This window comes from Wyeomyia smithii, chromosome 3 (genome assembly GCF_029784165.1).
Source record: "Wyeomyia smithii strain HCP4-BCI-WySm-NY-G18 chromosome 3, ASM2978416v1, whole genome shotgun sequence".
Classification (NCBI taxonomy): domain Eukaryota; kingdom Metazoa; phylum Arthropoda; class Insecta; order Diptera; family Culicidae; genus Wyeomyia; species Wyeomyia smithii.
The window spans coordinates 77,868,444-77,888,020 of record NC_073696.1 but is presented as its reverse complement, the minus strand read 5'-3'; the positions used below and the strand labels follow the sequence as shown (position 1 = coordinate 77,888,020).

Below are 19,577 nucleotides of genomic sequence, written 5' to 3'. Positions count from 1 at the left end.
GAACCAAATGTTTGTTTGCCGGTGGCACAGCAGAAGGCTATGCCCTCCTAGGAACAACATTTAACTTTAATTATAAGGCTCGTGACGGAGCATTGGGTTCTTCGCAGGGTGTGACGTCACACAAAGACAAAAACCGTCCGTGTTGCCGCTGGTGTTGACTTAAGCAAGCGTGCACACCCATTAGCAACTACAAAAAATCGTTTTACGAAAATAAGTTAGTAGGCACGTCTGTTTGTCTGTGCTTTGTTCATCGGTACTAAAATCTCGTTGATTTCCAATACGTGACACAACTTCTGAAATCTTGTTTTGTCACTTAGACCCCCCCCCCTGCCCCCCTCTGGTTACGCCTATGGAGCCTACATAAAATTGGGAAAATCGAAACTTTTTTTTATGCCCAATAACTTAAAATTGCATAAAACGTCGAGATCTAGCGGTATTTCGAAAAAAAAAATTGGCCAAAATCGACCTTCTGCGAACCGTTTTCTAAGCAACAGAAGGTTTTTGAAATTCAGTGATGAATTTTTTTCTATACAGTCATTTCATTGCCACCATAATAGATACTTAGATGCTTCAAGTGGTAGATGATTTTTGCGGGCGTCATTTGCAGAGGATCGCGGTGTTTGCAACATCTTTCAATTCTGTCAAATATCACGGATACATGATAACGAAACCCTTCCTTTTAGCCGCAATTGTAGAGATTTAGAAATAAACACGATCTCGATCTGACCGTTCCGTCGCAGTCGTGGAGGTGCAGAAGTAAACTTAGTCTTCGACAACATCAACTACGAAATCGGAGAAGCAACTACGAAATATGCGATCGTCAAACTCATTTTGATTGTAACAAGTATTCTTAAACAAATTAACAACCAATTATTTTGAATGGCCAATTTCAAATACTAACATTTCAACTTTACTTACAGAAGTGTAATAAGAGTTGCTAAGATTTGTTTGCTTTCGCAATTGAGAATCAGTCCTAGGGACCATATTGTGAAGAAAAAAGAAATAATCTAACTAACTTGTTGGACATGAAGAGAGCTGTTTGTAGCAAATGAGGTTCGCAATTTTCGTCGAAAGTTCATAATACAGATCGGACTCGATTATCCGGAGGCACGCTTATCCGGGGGTTCGATTATCCGTGGGGCGATTATGCCCCGTGGCACGATGCCGCGATTATCTGAGAGGTGACACGATTGTTTCATTTCATCATGATTAAGTTTTCTTTATTTGACAAACATAGACATTCAGTCTTTATTTGACAAACATAGACATTCAGTCGCTAGATAATTACAATATTCTTTTGATCAACAAACTGAGGATGCTCCATGAGTAAAGATAAAATTTTATTTTAAAAAATCGACTCGATTATCCGGAAAACTCGGTTATCCGGATTGAAATATTTTTCAAAACTCGGGATAATCGAGTCCGACCTGTAGTTTTATTTGACATAGATTCTGATGTTTCGACACCAATACTGCCGCGCATAGCAAGTCAGTCCCACTTGCATTTTCAGCAAGCCGAGAAAAACGCGTATTAATATGATTTTATAACATTGCTTCTTACGAGATGGGACAATATGTTTGGATGTTTTCCAGCAGTTTTTCAAAACCAAGTAGTTGAGCTCATCCATTGTTACTACACTATGCATTGTTAGCTACCATTTACGCGTAATAACTCAATTTTACTGAAAATGCAAATGGGACTGACTTGCTATGCGCGGCAGAATATGTCTGTGTTGCTCGAAAATAGCGTCAGAATCATGTTCCAAATTTTACTCTGAATTCTTCGAAGCGTTTTTCTTTTTGATAAAAACAGCATTACTGGTTTTAAAATTAAAAAAAAAAAACTTAACTTTATTTTTCAGCCAAAGCTTCGAATTTCATTCTCATATATTTAATAAACATACTTTGCTAATATATATTTAATATGCGTTTTAAAAATGTGTTTTTAATAGTAAATTAGTCCCAAGTCAGACATAAAATAAGCTCATCCAACCAAACAACATGATTATTGTATGGTATTGTATAAGAAAAAAGATTCAGACTTATGAGAGAAAGTGATCCATTGAGTTTAAAAAGCACTAGAAGGTAGATAAATTATAAAAGCTTTTGACTACATATGACACTTTTTCCCTATACTACTACAATTCTCAATATCTTTTAGCGCAATTTGGCCCTAAAGTGAAATCCAGGGCCCAGTCATATTCAATTCATGAACTTCTGATCCTTATTAATAACTTTCAAACAAAAGTTACAATTAGCCTTAATCACTACAGATTGTCCTTCAAACGGAAGATATTTTCAAGACTCGAAATGTAGGAGAAAAAAACACTAATCCTCGACCTGTAAAAACCCTACAAAATTGCATGGAAGTTCACTCTTCAACACGGCAGATACCAACTAAAGCATCAATACAGCGACCCTATGACGCCATAATTCCTAAACGTTGCAACATCTTTGTTTTTAAAAAAAAAATAAGAAAAAAAGCAGATCCCTTAAACCACAGGATCACTTTAAAATTGTCAGTCTGTCGTTACTTTTTATTTAAAAAGTTACTCTAAATTTTATTTTACGTTTGATATAGACAACATTTCTACAACAGCAAAAAATAAACAGGCAAAAAAGACAGTAAATCTATTAGTTTCATTATTTCCGTCTTACCAAATAAGAAACCGAGGAAGACAAGAAATTTTTACCATTTAGGGTTTGAAAATAGGGTTTCCAAATGTATTTTTATTTCAGCTCAGTATAATCAAATTAAGACTCTCTTAATTAAGTTCAGTTTTACATAAATAGTTAGGAAATGGCTACTACTAATGATAGTGTTGCACGTTTGTTTTTACAAAATAAAAAGTCTAAAACATGTTACAAACAAGCGTTATTATATAGTTTTTTTTTTTCTACAATTCAACCCGATAATATTTGAACGTTGCGCTTTGCATTGTACATTGTTTTGTAACTAAAAATCGCAAATGTACACAAAGAAAGCCTCCGGTCAGATTATCGCACAAATATTGCTGCGCCCTATTTCGAATTTCAGAATTGTACCAGGTGATAAAACACACATTTTGCAAAGAACCATTACAACAAATGTGCTGTTCCAAAGCTTAAATAAAATGAAAAATCACACAAAAGGTGACCGTAACTATAAGGACTGGTCCAGCTAGCTCGCTACAATCTATCGGCGTCATACGAACTTGACTTATGTTTGCGATCAACAATTATTACATCTAGTACATTGTTATGAACAATTTGGCTCAATCGTCCCGACTATCTGGCGATGTAGTACCTGCATCCTAACAAGTACTCGTCGATTGTTTTCAGTTTGATGCTCTTATCGCTTACCAATAGCAGCTGCCGACTGTCGCATGAACCAAGAAAGATTTTCTCCCGAGTAGCCAGTATATCCCTGGTTACGCGTCGTTCGTCCGCACTATGCAGTCGTTTGTAGTTCGTAAAACAAGTTGTGAGATCTTCCATGCTAATTGTCAACAATTCGCCATTCTGGAACGTAGTGCAATGCAGACCAGTCGCACTGGGGTTGAAGGACTCGCATAGTATGCTATTGAAACACAATACATTGTAGAAAAGTTACAGGAATTTGTTACCTCTCATTATTTCAGTTATTCAAAAATAATTATTATACTTTATTAACATAAAAATTTTGAATGTGAAGAAAAAAATGTTAAAAACATCAACACAATTGTACATATTAGTAAGCTACCAACTGTAATATTTTACATATATGAAATTTGTTCAGCTTACCTTGTGGACTCTAAAGCAACTTCATAATCGAAGACCTGGTGCCACGTACGCTTACTCATGTTTACTGCAATTATTTTAATAAGTTTACGTTTTGGATTACCGCTCGGAGATGCACACAACTGTATGAGAAACAGTGCTCTTTCACTCTAAAATAGGTTAGTTACTGTTAGTTATTGCTTGTGTTGGAGATAATTCAACCTACATTTTCGGTATGAATAAAAGCCGCCAGCGGCAGTTGAATTTCAATCTTCAAGTCCACCGTGAACATCAGACATCCATTATCGCAACTCCAAATCGCGACCATGGTTCCTCCTAACCCTAGCAGTCGATTATTGTCCATGCATTTAAGAGCATGAATTTTTTGTGTTATGCTTGGAAACTCCCGAATACTGGCCAGCATTTCCAGATCTGGTGTCAAACTGTATTTGCATAATCCCGTTCGGTAGTCCGTTTCGGACAATTGCTCGCGCCAACAGATTACAAAATATCGCGATCGATGCAGCGGAATGAAAATAATGTCTGAGAGCTCACTGGAAATGTAGAAGTTTTAGATTACTTAGGCTGCCTAGATAGTTAATTAGAAACGGATTTACCTTCTAATACTATCCAATTGCAGAGATTTCATCCGAACACATGGCTGCGGATCCTTATCATCCTCGGTTTCACTAGCGAAATAGTGATTCACATAAATCGATGCTAACGGGCATATGCGGGATTCATCTTCGTCCAAATTTCTTGCTCGTAGCTCTAGATAGAATGGATCGTCATCATTAAATCCCAACCGTTGTGAATTCGATGGTTCGATTTGGTAGTCTGAAATATAGAAACATTAAAAAACTGTTTGAATTTCAGAAGTAACACCAAAAATAATGTTTGCTTACCTGTTTGAGCCCGTTTTATCTGTCCGATCAGCTGAAGTTCCTGTTTAATCCCTAGCAGAGCGGATAGTTTGGAGCATTCCCAAAAACTAACTAGTTCCTGCTGGACGACAATCAGCTTGTTAGCCTCAAAAAATACCATTAAAACTTCACCATTGGCACGGGATAGGGGATTTTTCATGGTGCGTAAATCTGTCTGCACTTTTGCAGGCTCGACGCACGTTCCATCTTCTCGCTGTCTTCTGTGTTCGGCCGATGTCGAACTACTAACCGCGCTGTCAATTGAAACCCTGCTAGATTTATGCGCTGAACTTTTCTTAGCAGAGACTTCTTTCTTTGGGGTTTCTTCTGAAAGACTGGCAGTAACTTTAGGGTCATTAGAACTGTTTTCCTGGTTTAGTTTAATTGCTTCGTTTGCTTTCGCTTGGCCTGCCGAGGCTTGCTTTCTTCTCTTTTGTTTCGCGCTTGCAATAAGATTTACAAATGATGACTTTCTTCGCACTTTCCCATTCCGAAGAGAATTTTTCATTATCAAACGCCGATAACTACGAAGATTTGATCGAAGAACGACAATAGGTTTTTTCTTGAGCTGAGGTTTCCGCACTTTATAACGTAGCGTTTTACCAATCGATGTGGACCTGTGGTTTTTATTGTATCGAGGCAGACGATCAGCTGATTCAGCACGTTCTGCTTGTGACCGGGAGTTTTCCGTTGTTGGGTCGTTCTGTCTTTGCACTGTAATTGGCGATAACATTACGACGGCTACTTTGTTTTCGTCAAGCGTCGCTGAAGGGAAGCGTTGTTTTGTTAATAGATGAGGACGATACGCCGGATTGCGGCGTAAAAAATTAGTGAAAGCTTCCTTCTCATTGTCAAGAAACTTTGCGTAAGGATCCTCGTGCTGTTTTTCAATTAAACTAGAACTTTCATTGGTCGTTAATCGATCGAATCGTGTTGGAAACTTGTAATAGTTTTTTCGAACCTGAATTAAACTTTTATCAATTTCGGGATTAATTTGACTCCGCCGAAAATCCAACTCTTCACCTAAGTGCAATGAAGGCGATGATCTATCTCCAGGTAGCGCTGTTTCCCCCATACGTCGCCTTTTGAAAGTAGTTTTTTTCTGTTGCTTGAGCCTAAGTAAACTAGGACTATCACTTGTTTCCGAATCACTACTGCTATCACCGCTCGATATATGAATTGGATCGTCCATGGGGCGTTTAATCGAGGCTCCGGTTTCAATTTCGGCTACGGTAGGAATCGAATACAGAAGATCGTCTTGAGTTACCCGCCAATGGTCGATACGGTCTTGTTGAGACATTGCTGGTACTTCTTGATTTATTCGGTCTAGAAGTAACTCAAATTCTGTATGTTGAACTGAGCTTTTGGAAGAGTGATCTTTCTCACTTGATCTTTTCATGCAACCCGAGCTGGATACGTCCCAGAACGAATTGGCTAGTGTTGACGGGTTCATCTGGGTTGCCGAGCTTGTTTCTTCTGTATCACTCAAAACACATTGCTCAACATTGACATTTTCTTCCGAAGACGATGGTTTAGTTATACCCGGATTAGGACTCGTTACTAACTTATTCTCCGTCGGAGGCTCTTCACTCAGTTCCATCCCTGTATCTTCTTCCTCAATCCATTCCTCGTCTTCCTCTATTTCGATAGTCAAAACATTTTCATCCTTTTCTTTACATTTATTGTCTGTCTTTGAAGACGGAGTTATAGCCGCCGCACTCTCTTGCAAAGGTGGCACATTGACCGGCGTGGCAGCTCTTCGACTATCTTGTTTATCTTTGATAGCATTAGCTGCAGCGGAAACTGTGTGAGAAATACTCGAGTCTTCAGAGTCAGAATCTGGTTCTAAGTCAATTACTCCGAGTAGTTTGTAAGGACCTTTATTCTTTTCCTGGCGACTAGTGCTGGCAGGTGTAGTAGCTATCGTTTTATCGAAGGAACGGCGAATAATTCTTTTTTCATAGTGGTTCGATGTCATTACTGTAAGAGATCAAAATAATGCATGAGAAAAGGAAAATACGACATGTTAAATTGCAAAATAATTTAACAGTAAACTACTATTTTCTGTCATTTTAATATCAATAAGCAATGTCTTAGAAAACAGTTTAAAACGGTCGCCAATTTCAAATAAAATTTGTTGAAGTTTACCGATTTTAGGTTGTGTTCCAGCGTATGACCTATCACCGAAGATACTAGCTGCCGACATCTGTCCCGGTGTAGGAGGTGTATCCATGACACTGAAATAGTTTTCCTTGGTTGGTGCAACTTTTTTGTTGTACGAACGATTGAAAATTATGCCTGCCGGGACTGTTGCCCCCGGTGAATCCGATTGTTGCTGTGTTAATCTTGGTGTCCCTCCGAAAATTGCACGATAATCATGTATCGGTCTACGAGCCATATTATTGAGTAGAACAGGAGGAGCTAATATAGATGATGTTGGCCTGTGTGCAGTCGATGGTTGCATCCGCAAGGAAGCAGGCCGTAGAACGGATGTTTCAAATCCACTCAAAGGTAGCTCCTCGTGAGCACTGTTTCTGTCCGATTCCTCTTCCTCTAAATCAATTATAGTATTTGTGTTTTTCATCGATCGGCTATCGTCACGTAATTCAATCTGACTAAGATCCCACTCAGCTAAAGAATCACCTCTAGTCGATTTTTCTTGGCTGTGAGTTTTATTCATTTCGATGTTCTTCATTTTAATTTTGTTCCAAAAATTATCTCTGAATGGCGAATACATTCTATGTGGCTTAAAGGAATAGTTAATAATTTTATTGAACACTAGAAATTGCTGCTAACAATGTTTTCGTTCTGATTCATGACAAACGCTGTTTCATCATTCTCCGATGAGCGACGTGCGCTTTGATGCCCTCTTCATGACAGCCGCTACATGGTAGTTGAAAATTATTAACAATGTTTTAGTACTCTTCTACGCTCACTATTTCACCTTAACTTCGTTTATTAACTACTTAACCCGACGTTCTTCTTCATCAAACCAAGAAAGGGTTAAAATTATCAATAAATTTGCCGAATATTTCTTTTTTCTCGGAGAAAAATTAAAGATTCCACATGAAAGTTTTCAATATATAAACACGATTTTCTTCATCCTTTTGAACAGAGACAGGCAAAAACATCTGAACACGAAGCACGAATGACAGTGATGCGAGATCATTTTTGTCAAATGAGTTTAACCGTTTGACGGGAAGCGACGGAGTCTATCAAGTGCATTGACGGCCTAGGGGCAAGACACTATTGATAAATTACAAAATAAAAAATAGGTTGAATTGAAAAGTACAATATCTGCACATTTGAAGTACATACTAAAGTCCTATTTAAAGTTCCAAGTGAAGTAAAAATCTCATACAAAATGTTCATTTTTCCACGCTCGTGAAAAATGCAACCTGCAAAAATTTCACTTCGCTTGGAATTATAAACAAATTTGATCCAGCGAAATCGAAGGTTTTGGATCTCATCTTTTTCACTGGGGTTTACTTTTTTCACGCATACAAACGGTAGTGAAAAAAGCAGCAGCAAGCGAAAACTTGCGTGCGGTTATATTCTGTCAGTTGCAGCCAATTTACATTTCGCTCGGAGTGTAAACTCGTGAATTTCGCTTCACTTGAACTGTAAACTGCAGGCAAGTGAAATACCTGCGTGTTTCACAAACAGGTTTTCACGACAGATTTCGCAAGCGAAAATTCACTCTTTTTCACTTGTCAAATTTTTCACTTCGCTTGGAACTGTAAACTATGCTTAACAGACATACAGTACTGGACAAAAAAAAGTACGCACCTGTGATATGTTCAAACTTTCTTGATTTAGGTAGAATCTAAGGCAGATAGATAATCAAAGTGTTCTAACAAAAGACAGTACTGGAGGTGTACTTTCGAAAAATGTTAGATAAAGCGACATGAAAACGACATATAAACATAAAAAGAGCTTATATTTAGAAATTGTCATTTTTCTTGTGGACAAAATAAAGTACGCATTATAGTGATTCAACGTTTAAACTGATTTTTCTTTATTTTAGTATTTAGTTTGGCCACTCCCTTGTCGACATTTCGATCCAAAATCTACCACAAATTTTCTATCGGATTTAAGTCCGGGCTTTGTGATGGCCATTCCAATAGCTTGATACGTGAAGCACGGATATACGCAGTGGTTTTGTGGGCGGTATGCTTAGGATCATTGTCAATTTTCTCAATATTACCAACACCCGACCAAGTAAAGCACCCCCACACCATGATACTGCCATCTGCCACCTCCGTGCTTGACCGTCTTCTGAATATCTTTATCGGCAAGTTTCTCACCAGGTTTCGTTCAAACTCGTGCTCGTTGTTTGTGGCCAAAGAGTTGAAATTTACTTTCATCGCTCCAGATAACCTGTTTCCAGAACTCTATCGGCTTTTCGATGTTTTTTTGAGCGAATTTTAAGGCGTTTGATCCTGCAGAAATAGACCTCAGCCAAAAATGTATGCTGAATACGAAGTAAACAAACCTGTTAACATTTCTAATCAAAGGACGTCGTTGGGCAAATCCACTCCTATAACCCATTTCCTGTAGTCTTCTGCGCACAGTTCGTTCAGAGATATTTAAATCAGCATTTTCACGAATCACTCGGCTGGTAGCGAAAGGATTTTTTGCCACTTCTCGAGAAATTCGGCGATCATCGCTAGTTGTAGTTTTCCGCTTCCTTCCTCTACCGGTCCGATCGGCTACGCTTCCCAGTTCCCCATGCTTTTTGCATATTTTTCGTGCTCCTGCTTCACTTAAATCGTATTTTCGAGCAATTTCTCTATGAGAAAGATCATTCCTGACGGTTGTTAACTATAAGTTTACGAATATCTACGGAAATTTGCTTTTTCCCCATCTTATCCGATTTTTCCGCGCACTAATAATGATAAACAAATAATCAAACACATTGTTTCGACGTTTTTCTGCAGCAATAGGAATCTTATTGGACTTACGAGGAGTAGGACACAATAAAAAATAAATATCTGAGCTGAGAAATAGTAAACTGAGGATGATATAAAGAATGCGTACTTTATTTTGACCAAGCGAAAATAGAGCTTAATTACAATTATGCTGAAGTGTGAATTTAATATTGAGTTCTTTGACAAAATTATTATACCAATCGTTAGTATATTAGAAATACTACAATTTATCCGAATTCATCGAGTTCATATACCTTATATTAAAAAAGATACAGGGAGTTCAACATTAGGATAGTGGGTGCGTACTTTTTTTTGTTTAGTACTGTAATACTTTGTACAAATTATCAATCAATACATCGTTCGGATGATAACAGTAGTTTACGTAAGTAACACTAGCACCACCTGCTGCCGTGTCCGCATTGCGCCCAGTATTCCGACAACAACGCTAGCGTACGTGCATGTGTCAAATTGGGAACTACGAAAAATGTATGAGATAGCATAACAGCGCCTCAGACGGCGTTGTCGCGCGACGACTGTTATATGAATGAAAATTTTAAATGATCGGTTTTTGTTGCGATGGATCTTGGTTTCATTGTTATGTTTGTTAATCTGTGTTGAAAGTTTAAATTATTTTGCTAGGATTTGAAGTTCAAATTACAGTCCCCATGTTTATAGTCTGGCTGATTGAAAATCATGCGATCTGGCAACCGGATAATTTGATGAAAATCACCCCTATGGCATCGCGACATGTTTCTAGGGCTAACATCTCAATATATATGTATAAACGAGATAGCTTATCACCGCTTCTTTTCATACATCTTCATCTTACTGCTGACAGCGGGCACAGTTTATTTTGAGCCCATGACATGAATTCATTGTCGATGAAAATAGTTGGCAGTGTTGCAGTTTATGTTCAAATTATTGAAACGTTAAATATTGAAAATTAGTCTTATCGTTAGTCGTTTGTAAACTGTTGCTTTGTAATACCTGATATCATATATAAATTAATTTAATCTATACACAACACACAACAGCTAATGGTATTCCTCAAATATAACTTCAACCAGAACCGGATTTAAAAAGGGGCCCGGGAGCCCCGGGTTCCTGCATTTTTGGGGCACCCACAAATCGAGAAAAAGTTTTTTTCTCTATCAAAAATGAGATTCAGTCAAAAGTTCGACAGCAAGAAAATTTGAACAGACCATTTCAATCTGAAACTTTCCTTCAGTGTTTTTTTTCGCGAACCATTTGAATCAAACCAGATCTGGAAAATGGATTGGGAAACGAGTTAGTTCAGCTTTTTCCGTTTGCTAAGCAGTCCAGAGAATAGTTAATTTGAATTACATTTATACAATGTGATTGTGAACAACGATATGCAAAATGTGTTCGTAAACGCTGATGCGTTGCGGATTTATTTAAATGATCTCGAATGCAACTATGGAAAGGTCTTTATCGAAGATGAAACTGATTAAAAATAGGTTGCGTATACGACTATGAAGAATGAAAGGCTATCAAGCTTAGCATTGTTGAGTTGCGAGTACGATATACTGAAGGAGTTGAATGTTTGTTATATAATTAATTAGTTCTGTGCAAAAAAAGAACTCATGAGAAAAAATTCTAACAAATTTTTGGTATCTTGTTTTATTTTGGGGCCTTCACTTAAAAGTGGGCCCCGGGCCCCCACAATCGTAAATCCGGCTCTAACTTCAACTATGTTTTGAAGACTTGTTTGCCGTCTGTAATTTTTTTTATCCTGAACTTCATGATTATAATAGAAATTTTCATGTGTGATTTACTGTCTCTTATATGGTCGGCGTGCGACCAGACCGAGCCAAGCGCCAAACACATTGTTTTGAGTAATTAGCAATTGAAGTTTGACCACCCATAAATTAATCGTGTTTGAACTTATCATTAATTCAATGCTAACACGTAATGAACAGGGCTTAATGATTGTCCTGTTATCATGCATACACTAAAAATAGCAATAGTTGTTAAAATATTTGGTTTTTATTTTTGACACTTATGCACTCAGTTCACTCTGGTTGAACAAAAATTTTAAAAAATGGTCTTCAGTTCGGTCTGGTCCAACGTGTTTACTACAACATATCAACTTGACTATTAAACAAGCTAATTTTTCTCACTAGTCAAACGTAATACATAGATATCAATGCTGCTTTAACTCTCAGTCCAATCTGCATTAAAAAATACACAGCTGATAGACAAGCAATGCTTTATTTTGTTGCTCTATTTCCTGGTTCCAACCAAGTGGTAAGTGTTAAGATAGTATCAATATGAAATGCTCTGGTATTTTGAAGCGGGTATTGTCTAACTTTTTTGATTTAACGTATATTAACCCAGTTATTTGAGAAATATCAAATGAAAATAAAATGCACTTGGTTCGGTCTGGCTCAACAAGATCTTGCAAAAACGTGATGTGCCCATTAAAACGAAACTCGGCCCTACGAAAACCACCTGGCTGTTTATTTATATAATTCTGATGACAGTCGTATTAACGAGCTGTTCGAAGCAGAGAAATCAGTTGCCGGTTAAAATTAATCGCAAAGTTTGCGTTTAAATCAGAAAAAATCACTTTCTTTAGATGCCATGTCTGTGTTTACGGTTCACTCTGGTCGAATGCAATTTCGTTCTTTTTACAAAGTGCTACAGAGATTTTTTATTATAACACGCCTATGAACTGTTCAAATGATTTCATTCTTTAATGGAACATAGATTATCAGTTTGCACATCCACTGGTGCTAATAACTCAATTTTAAAGAAAATGCTTGGCTTGGTCTTGTCGCACGCCGACCATATAGTCTCTATATCAATACTGGAATAGTTGAAAATATTTCAATAATTTTTAGCACACCACGGTCTCAATACTTCCCCAAATTTGAACTTTTCTAAGCTGTCATATGTTCAATTTACAGACGGTGTTATGAACAGATACGCAAAGAGTGAGGTCGAAAACTCCAAGTGAACCGTCAAATCGAGGCTCCAAGTGTGCAAAGTAAACAAACTCATGCGTGTTACTTTTCGTACAGAATGTGTGTTGCAATCAGTATCAATTCTGTGAATCACGTGCAATTATGGTTTCAATGAAAAATGTGTTCGTCATGCTCATATTATGAGTGATGCATTGAAATCTAAATAACTGTATGAACAAGCATTGAAACTCAGTAATATATCCTTACAAAGTTTCGAAATTTCATTACACTTTCTAGTGCGTATGAAAAGTCATGCGAAAATAAATGTGGTTGCCAGAATTGTATAAAATAGAACATTAGCAAAGGGTTGCCATATTTACTGCTTTTCTCTTTGCGTATCTCTTTATAACACAGTCTCTAGTTCGATTGGCTCCGATACCAGAGTCTGCCAGACTGTACTCAAAGGGACTGTAGTTGAAATTCGTGAGTGACACATCTTGAGATGCAGCAGTCTTTGTTCCCTGGCAACCCTGAGCAGAGATGCCAGACTTTTTTTTGGCAAGTCTGTATAATCAATAAAAATGTCTGTATAAGTCTGTATACCGCTGCGAAAAAAAGTTACCGATACATTGATACCTAATTATTTGTCGACCTGTCAGATTGTTTTGTTTTATTGCTTGTTTTGATTGTTCTTTTTCGAGTCTATCATAGTTGGTCGATTAATCGATAACTAATTTATCTTTTAAATCTAAGTAACACATAGAAGTAAGAGTCTTTCCCGTGATAAAAATCGTCGTTCGTCGCAATGTAGCTAAACTGATACATGATGGCAGAAGTCTCGCGGTTATAAAAATAGTACCTTCAAGGTTTGGGACATTTTAAGCAATTCTTCAACGTTGGATATTGCTCCGAATATGACAAACGGTCTTTTCACCAATATAACCTGCATGGCAATCGATCGAGACAATCAGCTGTTTGTTACTGGGGGCGAAACAGGCAGATTAGTGCCCACGGGGCCGATAAAACCCCCGATAGCCTGACTCGATTCCCGTTGTCATGATTTCACTCTCAAAAACGCAAGATTAATATGTTCAGCAAAGTGTTCAGTTCCTAGTTCACTTTTTCCAGCAACGGCTACAGTGACTTTTGGTTTTTGTGTTCGTTTTTTTGTGTATACTGGTAAAACCATTATGTAGAATATCAGATATCTGTGTAATATCTGTATTATACTAAATGTCTGTATAAAATCTGTAGGCTTATGCGTGTCTGTATCGCAACACAGAAAGTCTGTATAATACAGATTTGTCTGTATATCTGGCATCTCTGACCCTGAGAGGCAAAGAATAATAAAATTCGTTGGGTTTTGAGTTTGGCATTTACTCAATTTACTTTGGTATTGCGAATCGAATCCGATATATCAAGCGGTTTTGAAACGCAAGAATCTCAACAACAAAAATTTAAAAAGCTAATTAAATCAGTGCTGTGTTTAGGTAGAATTCAAATAAATAGCGTTATCTGTTGTTTTAAGTATTTTTAAACAAAACCATCCGTCTTTCTTCGCCGGAAATGCCAAGTGAAATTATTACTTTACAATTGGGCCAGTGCGGCAACCAGAGTATGTATTGTGTTGAATTTTACGTAAAAATGTTTAGGTAAAAGTTGTGATTTATTGATACTTACTCTACCGGTTTCTTAATTTTAGTTGGTTTTGAATTTTGGAAACGGCTTTGCTTGGAGCATGGAATTTCACCTTCGGGTGTATTGCAGGACTTCGCCACAGATGGCATCGATCGGAAGGATGTGTTCTTCTATCAAGCTGATGATGATCATTATATTCCAAGAGCGGTACTGTTGGACCTGGAACCTCGCGTCATCCATACTATTATGACATCGCCGTACGCGAAGGTAAATTTAATAGTAATATATAAGCTTCCCTGTTGTACCGGTGTTGATTGCAGCTTTACAATCCGGAAAATGTATACCTGTCCAAAGACGGCGGAGGCGCTGGAAACAATTGGGCGTCCGGCTTTAGTCAAGGAGAAAAATTACACGAGGAGGTTTTCGACATTATAGACAGAGAAGCCGATGGGAGCGATAGCTTAGAAGGATTTGTACTATGTCATTCCATAGCTGGGGGAACAGGTTCCGGAATGGGATCATACATTATGGAACGATTATCGGACCATTTTCCCAAAAAACTAGTGCAAACTTATAGTGTTTTCCCAAATCAAGATGAAATTAGTGATGTTGTAGTACAACCTTACAACAGTCTTTTGACGTTAAAACGATTAACAAGCTGTGCGGATTGCGTTGTTGTTTTGGATAACACAGCGTTGAACCGAATAGCCGCCGACAGACTGCATCTTGAGAATCCCAGTTTCACTCAAATTAACACTTTAGTTTCGACGATTATGTCCGTGAGCACTACTACCCTTCGATATCCGTCGTACATGAATAACAATTTAATCGAGTTAATCGCCCCACTAATTCCAACGTCCCAGTTACATTTTCTAATGACCGGTTACACTCCTCTTACAACCGACACTGACACAGTCAGTGTACAGAAAACTACCGTTCTCGACGTCATGCGGCGTCTGCTACAGCCGAAGAATATGATGGTTTCTACTGGTCCTGATAAAACGAATCACCATCGATACATTTCAATACTGAACATCATTCAGGGTGAAGTGAATCCTACTCAGGTTCATAAATCCATTCAGCGAATTCGGGAAAGGAAGCTCGCGCAATTTATCAACTGGGGGCCTGCCAGCATTCAAGTCGCTCTCTCACGCAGCAGTCCATATGTACAAAGTGCGCATCGTGTTTCCGGCCTCATGTTAGCCAATCATACAAGTATATGCTCTCTGTTCGAACGTGCTTTGAATCAGTACGATAAACTCTGCAAAAGAGGAGCCTTTCTCGATCAGTTCAAACGTGAAGACAAATTCAAAGATGACTTGAGTGAATTCGACGAAAGCCGTGATGTAGTTGATGCATTAGTGCAAGAGTACGAAGCTGCTACCCAATCCAATTACCTCAATTGGCATGCGAAAAAAGCGACAGGAGAGTGAATTGCTACATTGTTTGCATCAGAAATCTAAGTTACTGGTTCTTCCAACTTGTTCAACTGTTGCCCCCTAGAGCAATATCTAGACATGTTCCAGTTTTCGTTGATTTAAGCACTGCACATTTTTATTACGCCAAAGTAGATACGTTAGAGCAACTCGGCCCTGAGAAGTTATTGCCACTTTGTTCATGCAACAGAGGAACAGGGTTTCGAATTATTTCCTCAAATAAGATTATTTCTTTGGTGAGAAAATGCAAACAATAAACATCCGAACTACATAAAAATAATAAAAATCAGTCATTTGGACTTGTTGAAAGAAATCAGCTTTGAAGGTATTATTGAAAATAAGAGAACGTTTTTTGGAAAAAATGAAATAATTCAAGTGAGTTTTGTTAGGTGTTTTGTTTTTATTTGATATCAATTTTCGAGTTTTGATATTCCACATGTTATTTGATGTCACATTGATTGTTTGTGTCCTTCGATTTTTTTTCATCATTTATTTCACGGTTTTGTGTGTTTCAATAGATTGCAGCAGAGTATTTCTCAGTGTTATGCAGTTATTTGTTTGTTATTTAATTTGCGTTAACACTATGGGTCCTGACTTTAGCCGTTGTTGTTATTTTTCTTCTTATGGATGGAAATCTAACATCCTCCAAGCAGTATTTGTTTTGTAATCGATCAATTAGCACGACCGTACTTGACTGTTTTTTTTTGTTTTGAATACGAATGAAACCCATCACAGAAGCTTGCTTGTGCTATATATAATAGTAATACATTATTAATGATAGTTGTATATGCATTTCAATAGATAAGATTTGATACACGTTTTGCATTATTTTTTTTATTTCCGATCAAGTGGGTATATATTTTTGTTGCCGAGTAACCTTTATAAGAAAGCTACTCGTCACCACCGATTAGTATTTTTACAACTTGTTGTTGCTTTTGTGTATGTTTAACCTTGTAGCATGCTTCGAACTGAAGAAAAGCGATATCAAAATAAAGTTTTTATAAGCAATTTTTAATATTTAATTTTGTCTTACAACTTCAGCTATCCAGTCTGTTTTCCATCATACTATAAGCGTTTCGACGCGTTCATTCGTACATAAATTCTTACACTGTATTTGAGCTAATTAAATACTTTTTCCGCTGTTCGGGATTTTTTCCTTCTTCAAGCACACCGTTGTTGTTAGTATTTTTTAAAGAACTCATTTGTTTTGGAAAAACAAATCAAACAAAGACTATTATTGTCCTCTATTGGACAGATATCGTTTTTTCCTTTCTTCAAATTGTCGCCCATTTGTCCGATGTATTCTTATTCTACTTTGTTAAGCGCAGCTCTTAAAAATACTAACGTAAAACGTTTTCAGCTGAAAAAAAGGAAAATTTCAAGCAAAGCAGTCTTACACTAAAGCAAGCACTCAGCACTTTCACTTTTGCATCCACAATTACTTTGGAGCTTAAGCCAATTTATAACATTAGAATAATTAATGCTAAGACTTTACCTCATTTCAATTCCCGGCTGGTTTTCTTCGAAACACTGCTACTTGCGGTACATTCTGGTTTCACGTCTTATTTTTTTTTTGCACAAATAAACTTCAAAACATTTTAAATATGTTAAAAAAAAACGATAGCGTTGATTGCTGTTATCAACGGAATGAAGATTCACTCATATCATCATGGTATAATTATAGATAATTGTTAGTTGGTATTAAAGTTGAATGCAAAAAGGCGGCACAGAGGCGATTTAATATGAATGCAGGTATATAGTTTATTCTTTTATAATATAAATGCTAATTTCTCGTTAGTGCATATTTTTTTTAATAATTTTAAAAGAGTTTGCAACTATGAATTTGCAAATAATAACGTCAATGGATGTTCTTCTTTCATGTCAAACCCCTTTTCATCTCCTCTATGTCGGGTTTTGTTTCAATTCAATGAATTCAAACTGCATTTCTTAATGCTCATTCCATTATATTTTTTTGGGAAGTACCGTTTTTTTCTCAATTAAAGATGTTCCATGAAACATAAACTAAAAAAAGCTCTCAATCATCATTGAAAACCACCAAAGTTTGTATATAGTAGACATTTGAAGAGCCTTCCCTTGAAATGCATAGGAACATCTTTAAGTAGGATTTAACAAACATAATTAATCAAAATATTTAAACTTAAATGGCATGTTTGTAATTTTACAATCCCTGGTTGTCAAATGGCCGATATGCTTTTGTTTGCACTCAAATGCAAAACTTCGCTGGTGTATAATATTATGTTGCTCGATTGAAAAGACGATTTGTTAAAGTGCAACAACATTTTTGTAGGTATTTCCGTTTACATTGGACGATCAGAATGAGCTTTACCCTATATACTGCCCTTTAAAACATAAATAGTCCCATTTCGAATGCAGCTTCCTATACTGCCGTTTCAGGCAATCTCATGTTCCCTAGATTTTGTTATACGAGAGAATACAAATGAAAACTGAACAGCTTGAAACGAGTATACTGACGTACATATATCAGGCTTAAGGAATTGTGCTCTTAATACGTATCGCATTGAGAGTTTAGAGGAGATGGACTATCTTTGTGTGTTCAATGTTGTGTTAAAAATATCTGTTAGGGTAACTTACACGTTTTCACACCTTAGCATAAAGCATAAATCGATGCGGAGAAAAGTTTAATCACAGGAAACGAAATTGGAAACTCCACTTATTTGCGGTACGTATTAAGATCACTTAGCCCAAGCTATTCTCAAATCTACCTACATTTGTCGAGTTGTATTATTTCGCTATTGTTTAATTGTTGCTTATAAAAGACGGATCAAATAAAATATTTCAAATGGTTAATAGTAATCGGTTACACGTTTAAACGGGAAATGTTGCTTATTATTGTTAACAGGAAACATACAGATTTACCAGGTTATACTGAGAACGGTAGAATGCGTTTACAAATAGTTTCCCAGATTTTCTTGTCAATTCATTACAGTTTATACGAGCGTTCTTTATTCGATAGGTCCTTTTTAGGAAAACAAAGCCGGTTGCGTTTCAACTGCATCGTTATAAGTAATTATTGTTTGCTTTTCAGATAGTTTAAGAAAATTTGAACCTTTTCGTTTGGTACTACATGTGCCCAACACTACAGTGTGTGCCGTGTGTGCATGCTTCTTAGCTTCCATTGTTGACGATTTTTTAGCATTCTTAGAAAAGATAGTATTTATTATTCATTTTCAATCAGCATATTATATCTGTGTGTGAAGAAGTGATGTTTAGTTTTCTATCTAACTATCTTCATTGCAGTTTCGAACATTGCTTCTAAACGGTTTTATCAAAAACATGTGGCTTTTTGTTCTACGCCTGAGCTTGCAAATTTTGCTATTGGATCCATGTATTAATATATCATTGATTGATGAACCTTTTTTGTTCACTAGATGCGATTGTTGGTTCTAATTGTGTCAAACAGCACTCGCTTCAAAGAGGAGAAAGAGCCTTGTTTATACGGCATATGTCTGAATAAAAAGTAGTTAAAAGAGGAAGTTCGGAAAACTTGTGCCTGTGGGACCTTAACCGGAGGATGCTGTTACGCTATTGTCATCGCCTTTCTGAGTAGATAGAGCAGCTTTATTTTGGCGTACAATTTCAGCACGACGCTCCTGAAAATGAATAATTATAGAGGATTAAAAATGAGAAGTTTAGACTTTGCGGTTAGTTTCTAATAGTTAGATTGCGGATTGGGCCAACAAACTCCTTCATGGCCTTTTGAAATAGAATTTTGCAGAACCACTTCATCAACACCAAACAACAGATGCCTTTTTATTTTAAAGATATGCTTCAGAAAATTATGTTACATGTTTATCTAATTAAATTAGCAGTTACCGCTAGTTTTGAAAAGTTAATGCAGCTTTATTACGTATTGTAATGTACATATAACAGAACAACTACCCTTGCGATACAATAAGATCAAAAACAGAGCAGAAATAAAAAGTTGGGCATATACTTCAACGAA

The 19,577-nt window shown here is 36.9% G+C and overlaps 3 protein-coding genes across 8 annotated transcripts in view; 1 reads left to right on the top strand and 2 right to left on the bottom strand.

Moving 5' to 3' along the window:
* Positions 1–2,524: 2,524 nt before the first annotated feature.
* LOC129731181 (uncharacterized) lies at positions 2,525–7,789 on the bottom strand. Its single transcript, XM_055690990.1, has 7 exons — positions 7,605–7,789; positions 6,809–7,543; positions 4,643–6,640; positions 4,355–4,574; positions 3,964–4,291; positions 3,762–3,907; positions 2,525–3,558 (listed from the first exon to the last, which is right to left on the bottom strand). The coding sequence occupies exons 2-7, from the start codon at positions 7,395–7,397 to the stop codon at positions 3,267–3,269; spliced, it is 3,573 nt and encodes a 1,190-aa protein (XP_055546965.1). The 5' UTR covers positions 7,398–7,543; positions 7,605–7,789; the 3' UTR covers positions 2,525–3,266.
* A 5,444-nt stretch (positions 7,790–13,233) lies between these two features.
* Positions 13,234–15,877, top strand: LOC129731604 (tubulin gamma-1 chain). Its single transcript, XM_055691717.1, has 3 exons — positions 13,234–14,133; positions 14,221–14,423; positions 14,477–15,877. Exons 1-3 carry the CDS (start codon positions 14,085–14,087, stop codon positions 15,587–15,589), a joined length of 1,365 nt encoding a protein of 454 aa, XP_055547692.1. The 5' UTR covers positions 13,234–14,084; the 3' UTR covers positions 15,590–15,877.
* Positions 15,878–15,968: 91 nt separating this feature from the next.
* The window catches only part of LOC129731606 (GYF domain-containing protein gyf-1), a 62,272-nt gene continuing 58,663 nt past the window's right edge, over positions 15,969–19,577 (bottom strand). For all 6 annotated transcript variants that reach the window (XM_055691724.1, XM_055691720.1, XM_055691726.1 and 3 more), the window contains one exon: positions 15,969–19,224. In XM_055691724.1, coding sequence (XP_055547699.1) covers positions 19,135–19,224 — 90 coding nt within the window. In that variant the 3' untranslated portion in view covers positions 15,969–19,134. The remainder of the gene's footprint in view (positions 19,225–19,577) is intronic.

Excerpts from the sequence above, each read along its gene's own strand:
- LOC129731181 (XM_055690990.1), bottom strand. The coding sequence starts at position 7,397 with ATGTATTCGCCATTCAGAGATAATTTTTGGAACAAAATTAAAATGAAG. Across the intron at positions 4,292-4,354 it reads CAATTGGATAGTATTAGAAG|TGAGCTCTCAGACATTATTT; the intron begins GTAAATCCGTTT and ends CTACATTTCCAG. Across the intron at positions 3,908-3,963 it reads CTTTTATTCATACCGAAAAT|AGTGAAAGAGCACTGTTTCT; the intron begins GTAGGTTGAATT and ends AACCTATTTTAG.
- LOC129731604 (XM_055691717.1), top strand. The coding sequence starts at position 14,085 with ATGCCAAGTGAAATTATTACTTTACAATTGGGCCAGTGCGGCAACCAG. Across the intron at positions 14,134-14,220 it reads GGGCCAGTGCGGCAACCAGA|TTGGTTTTGAATTTTGGAAA; the intron begins GTATGTATTGTG and ends TCTTAATTTTAG. Across the intron at positions 14,424-14,476 it reads TGACATCGCCGTACGCGAAG|CTTTACAATCCGGAAAATGT; the intron begins GTAAATTTAATA and ends TGTTGATTGCAG.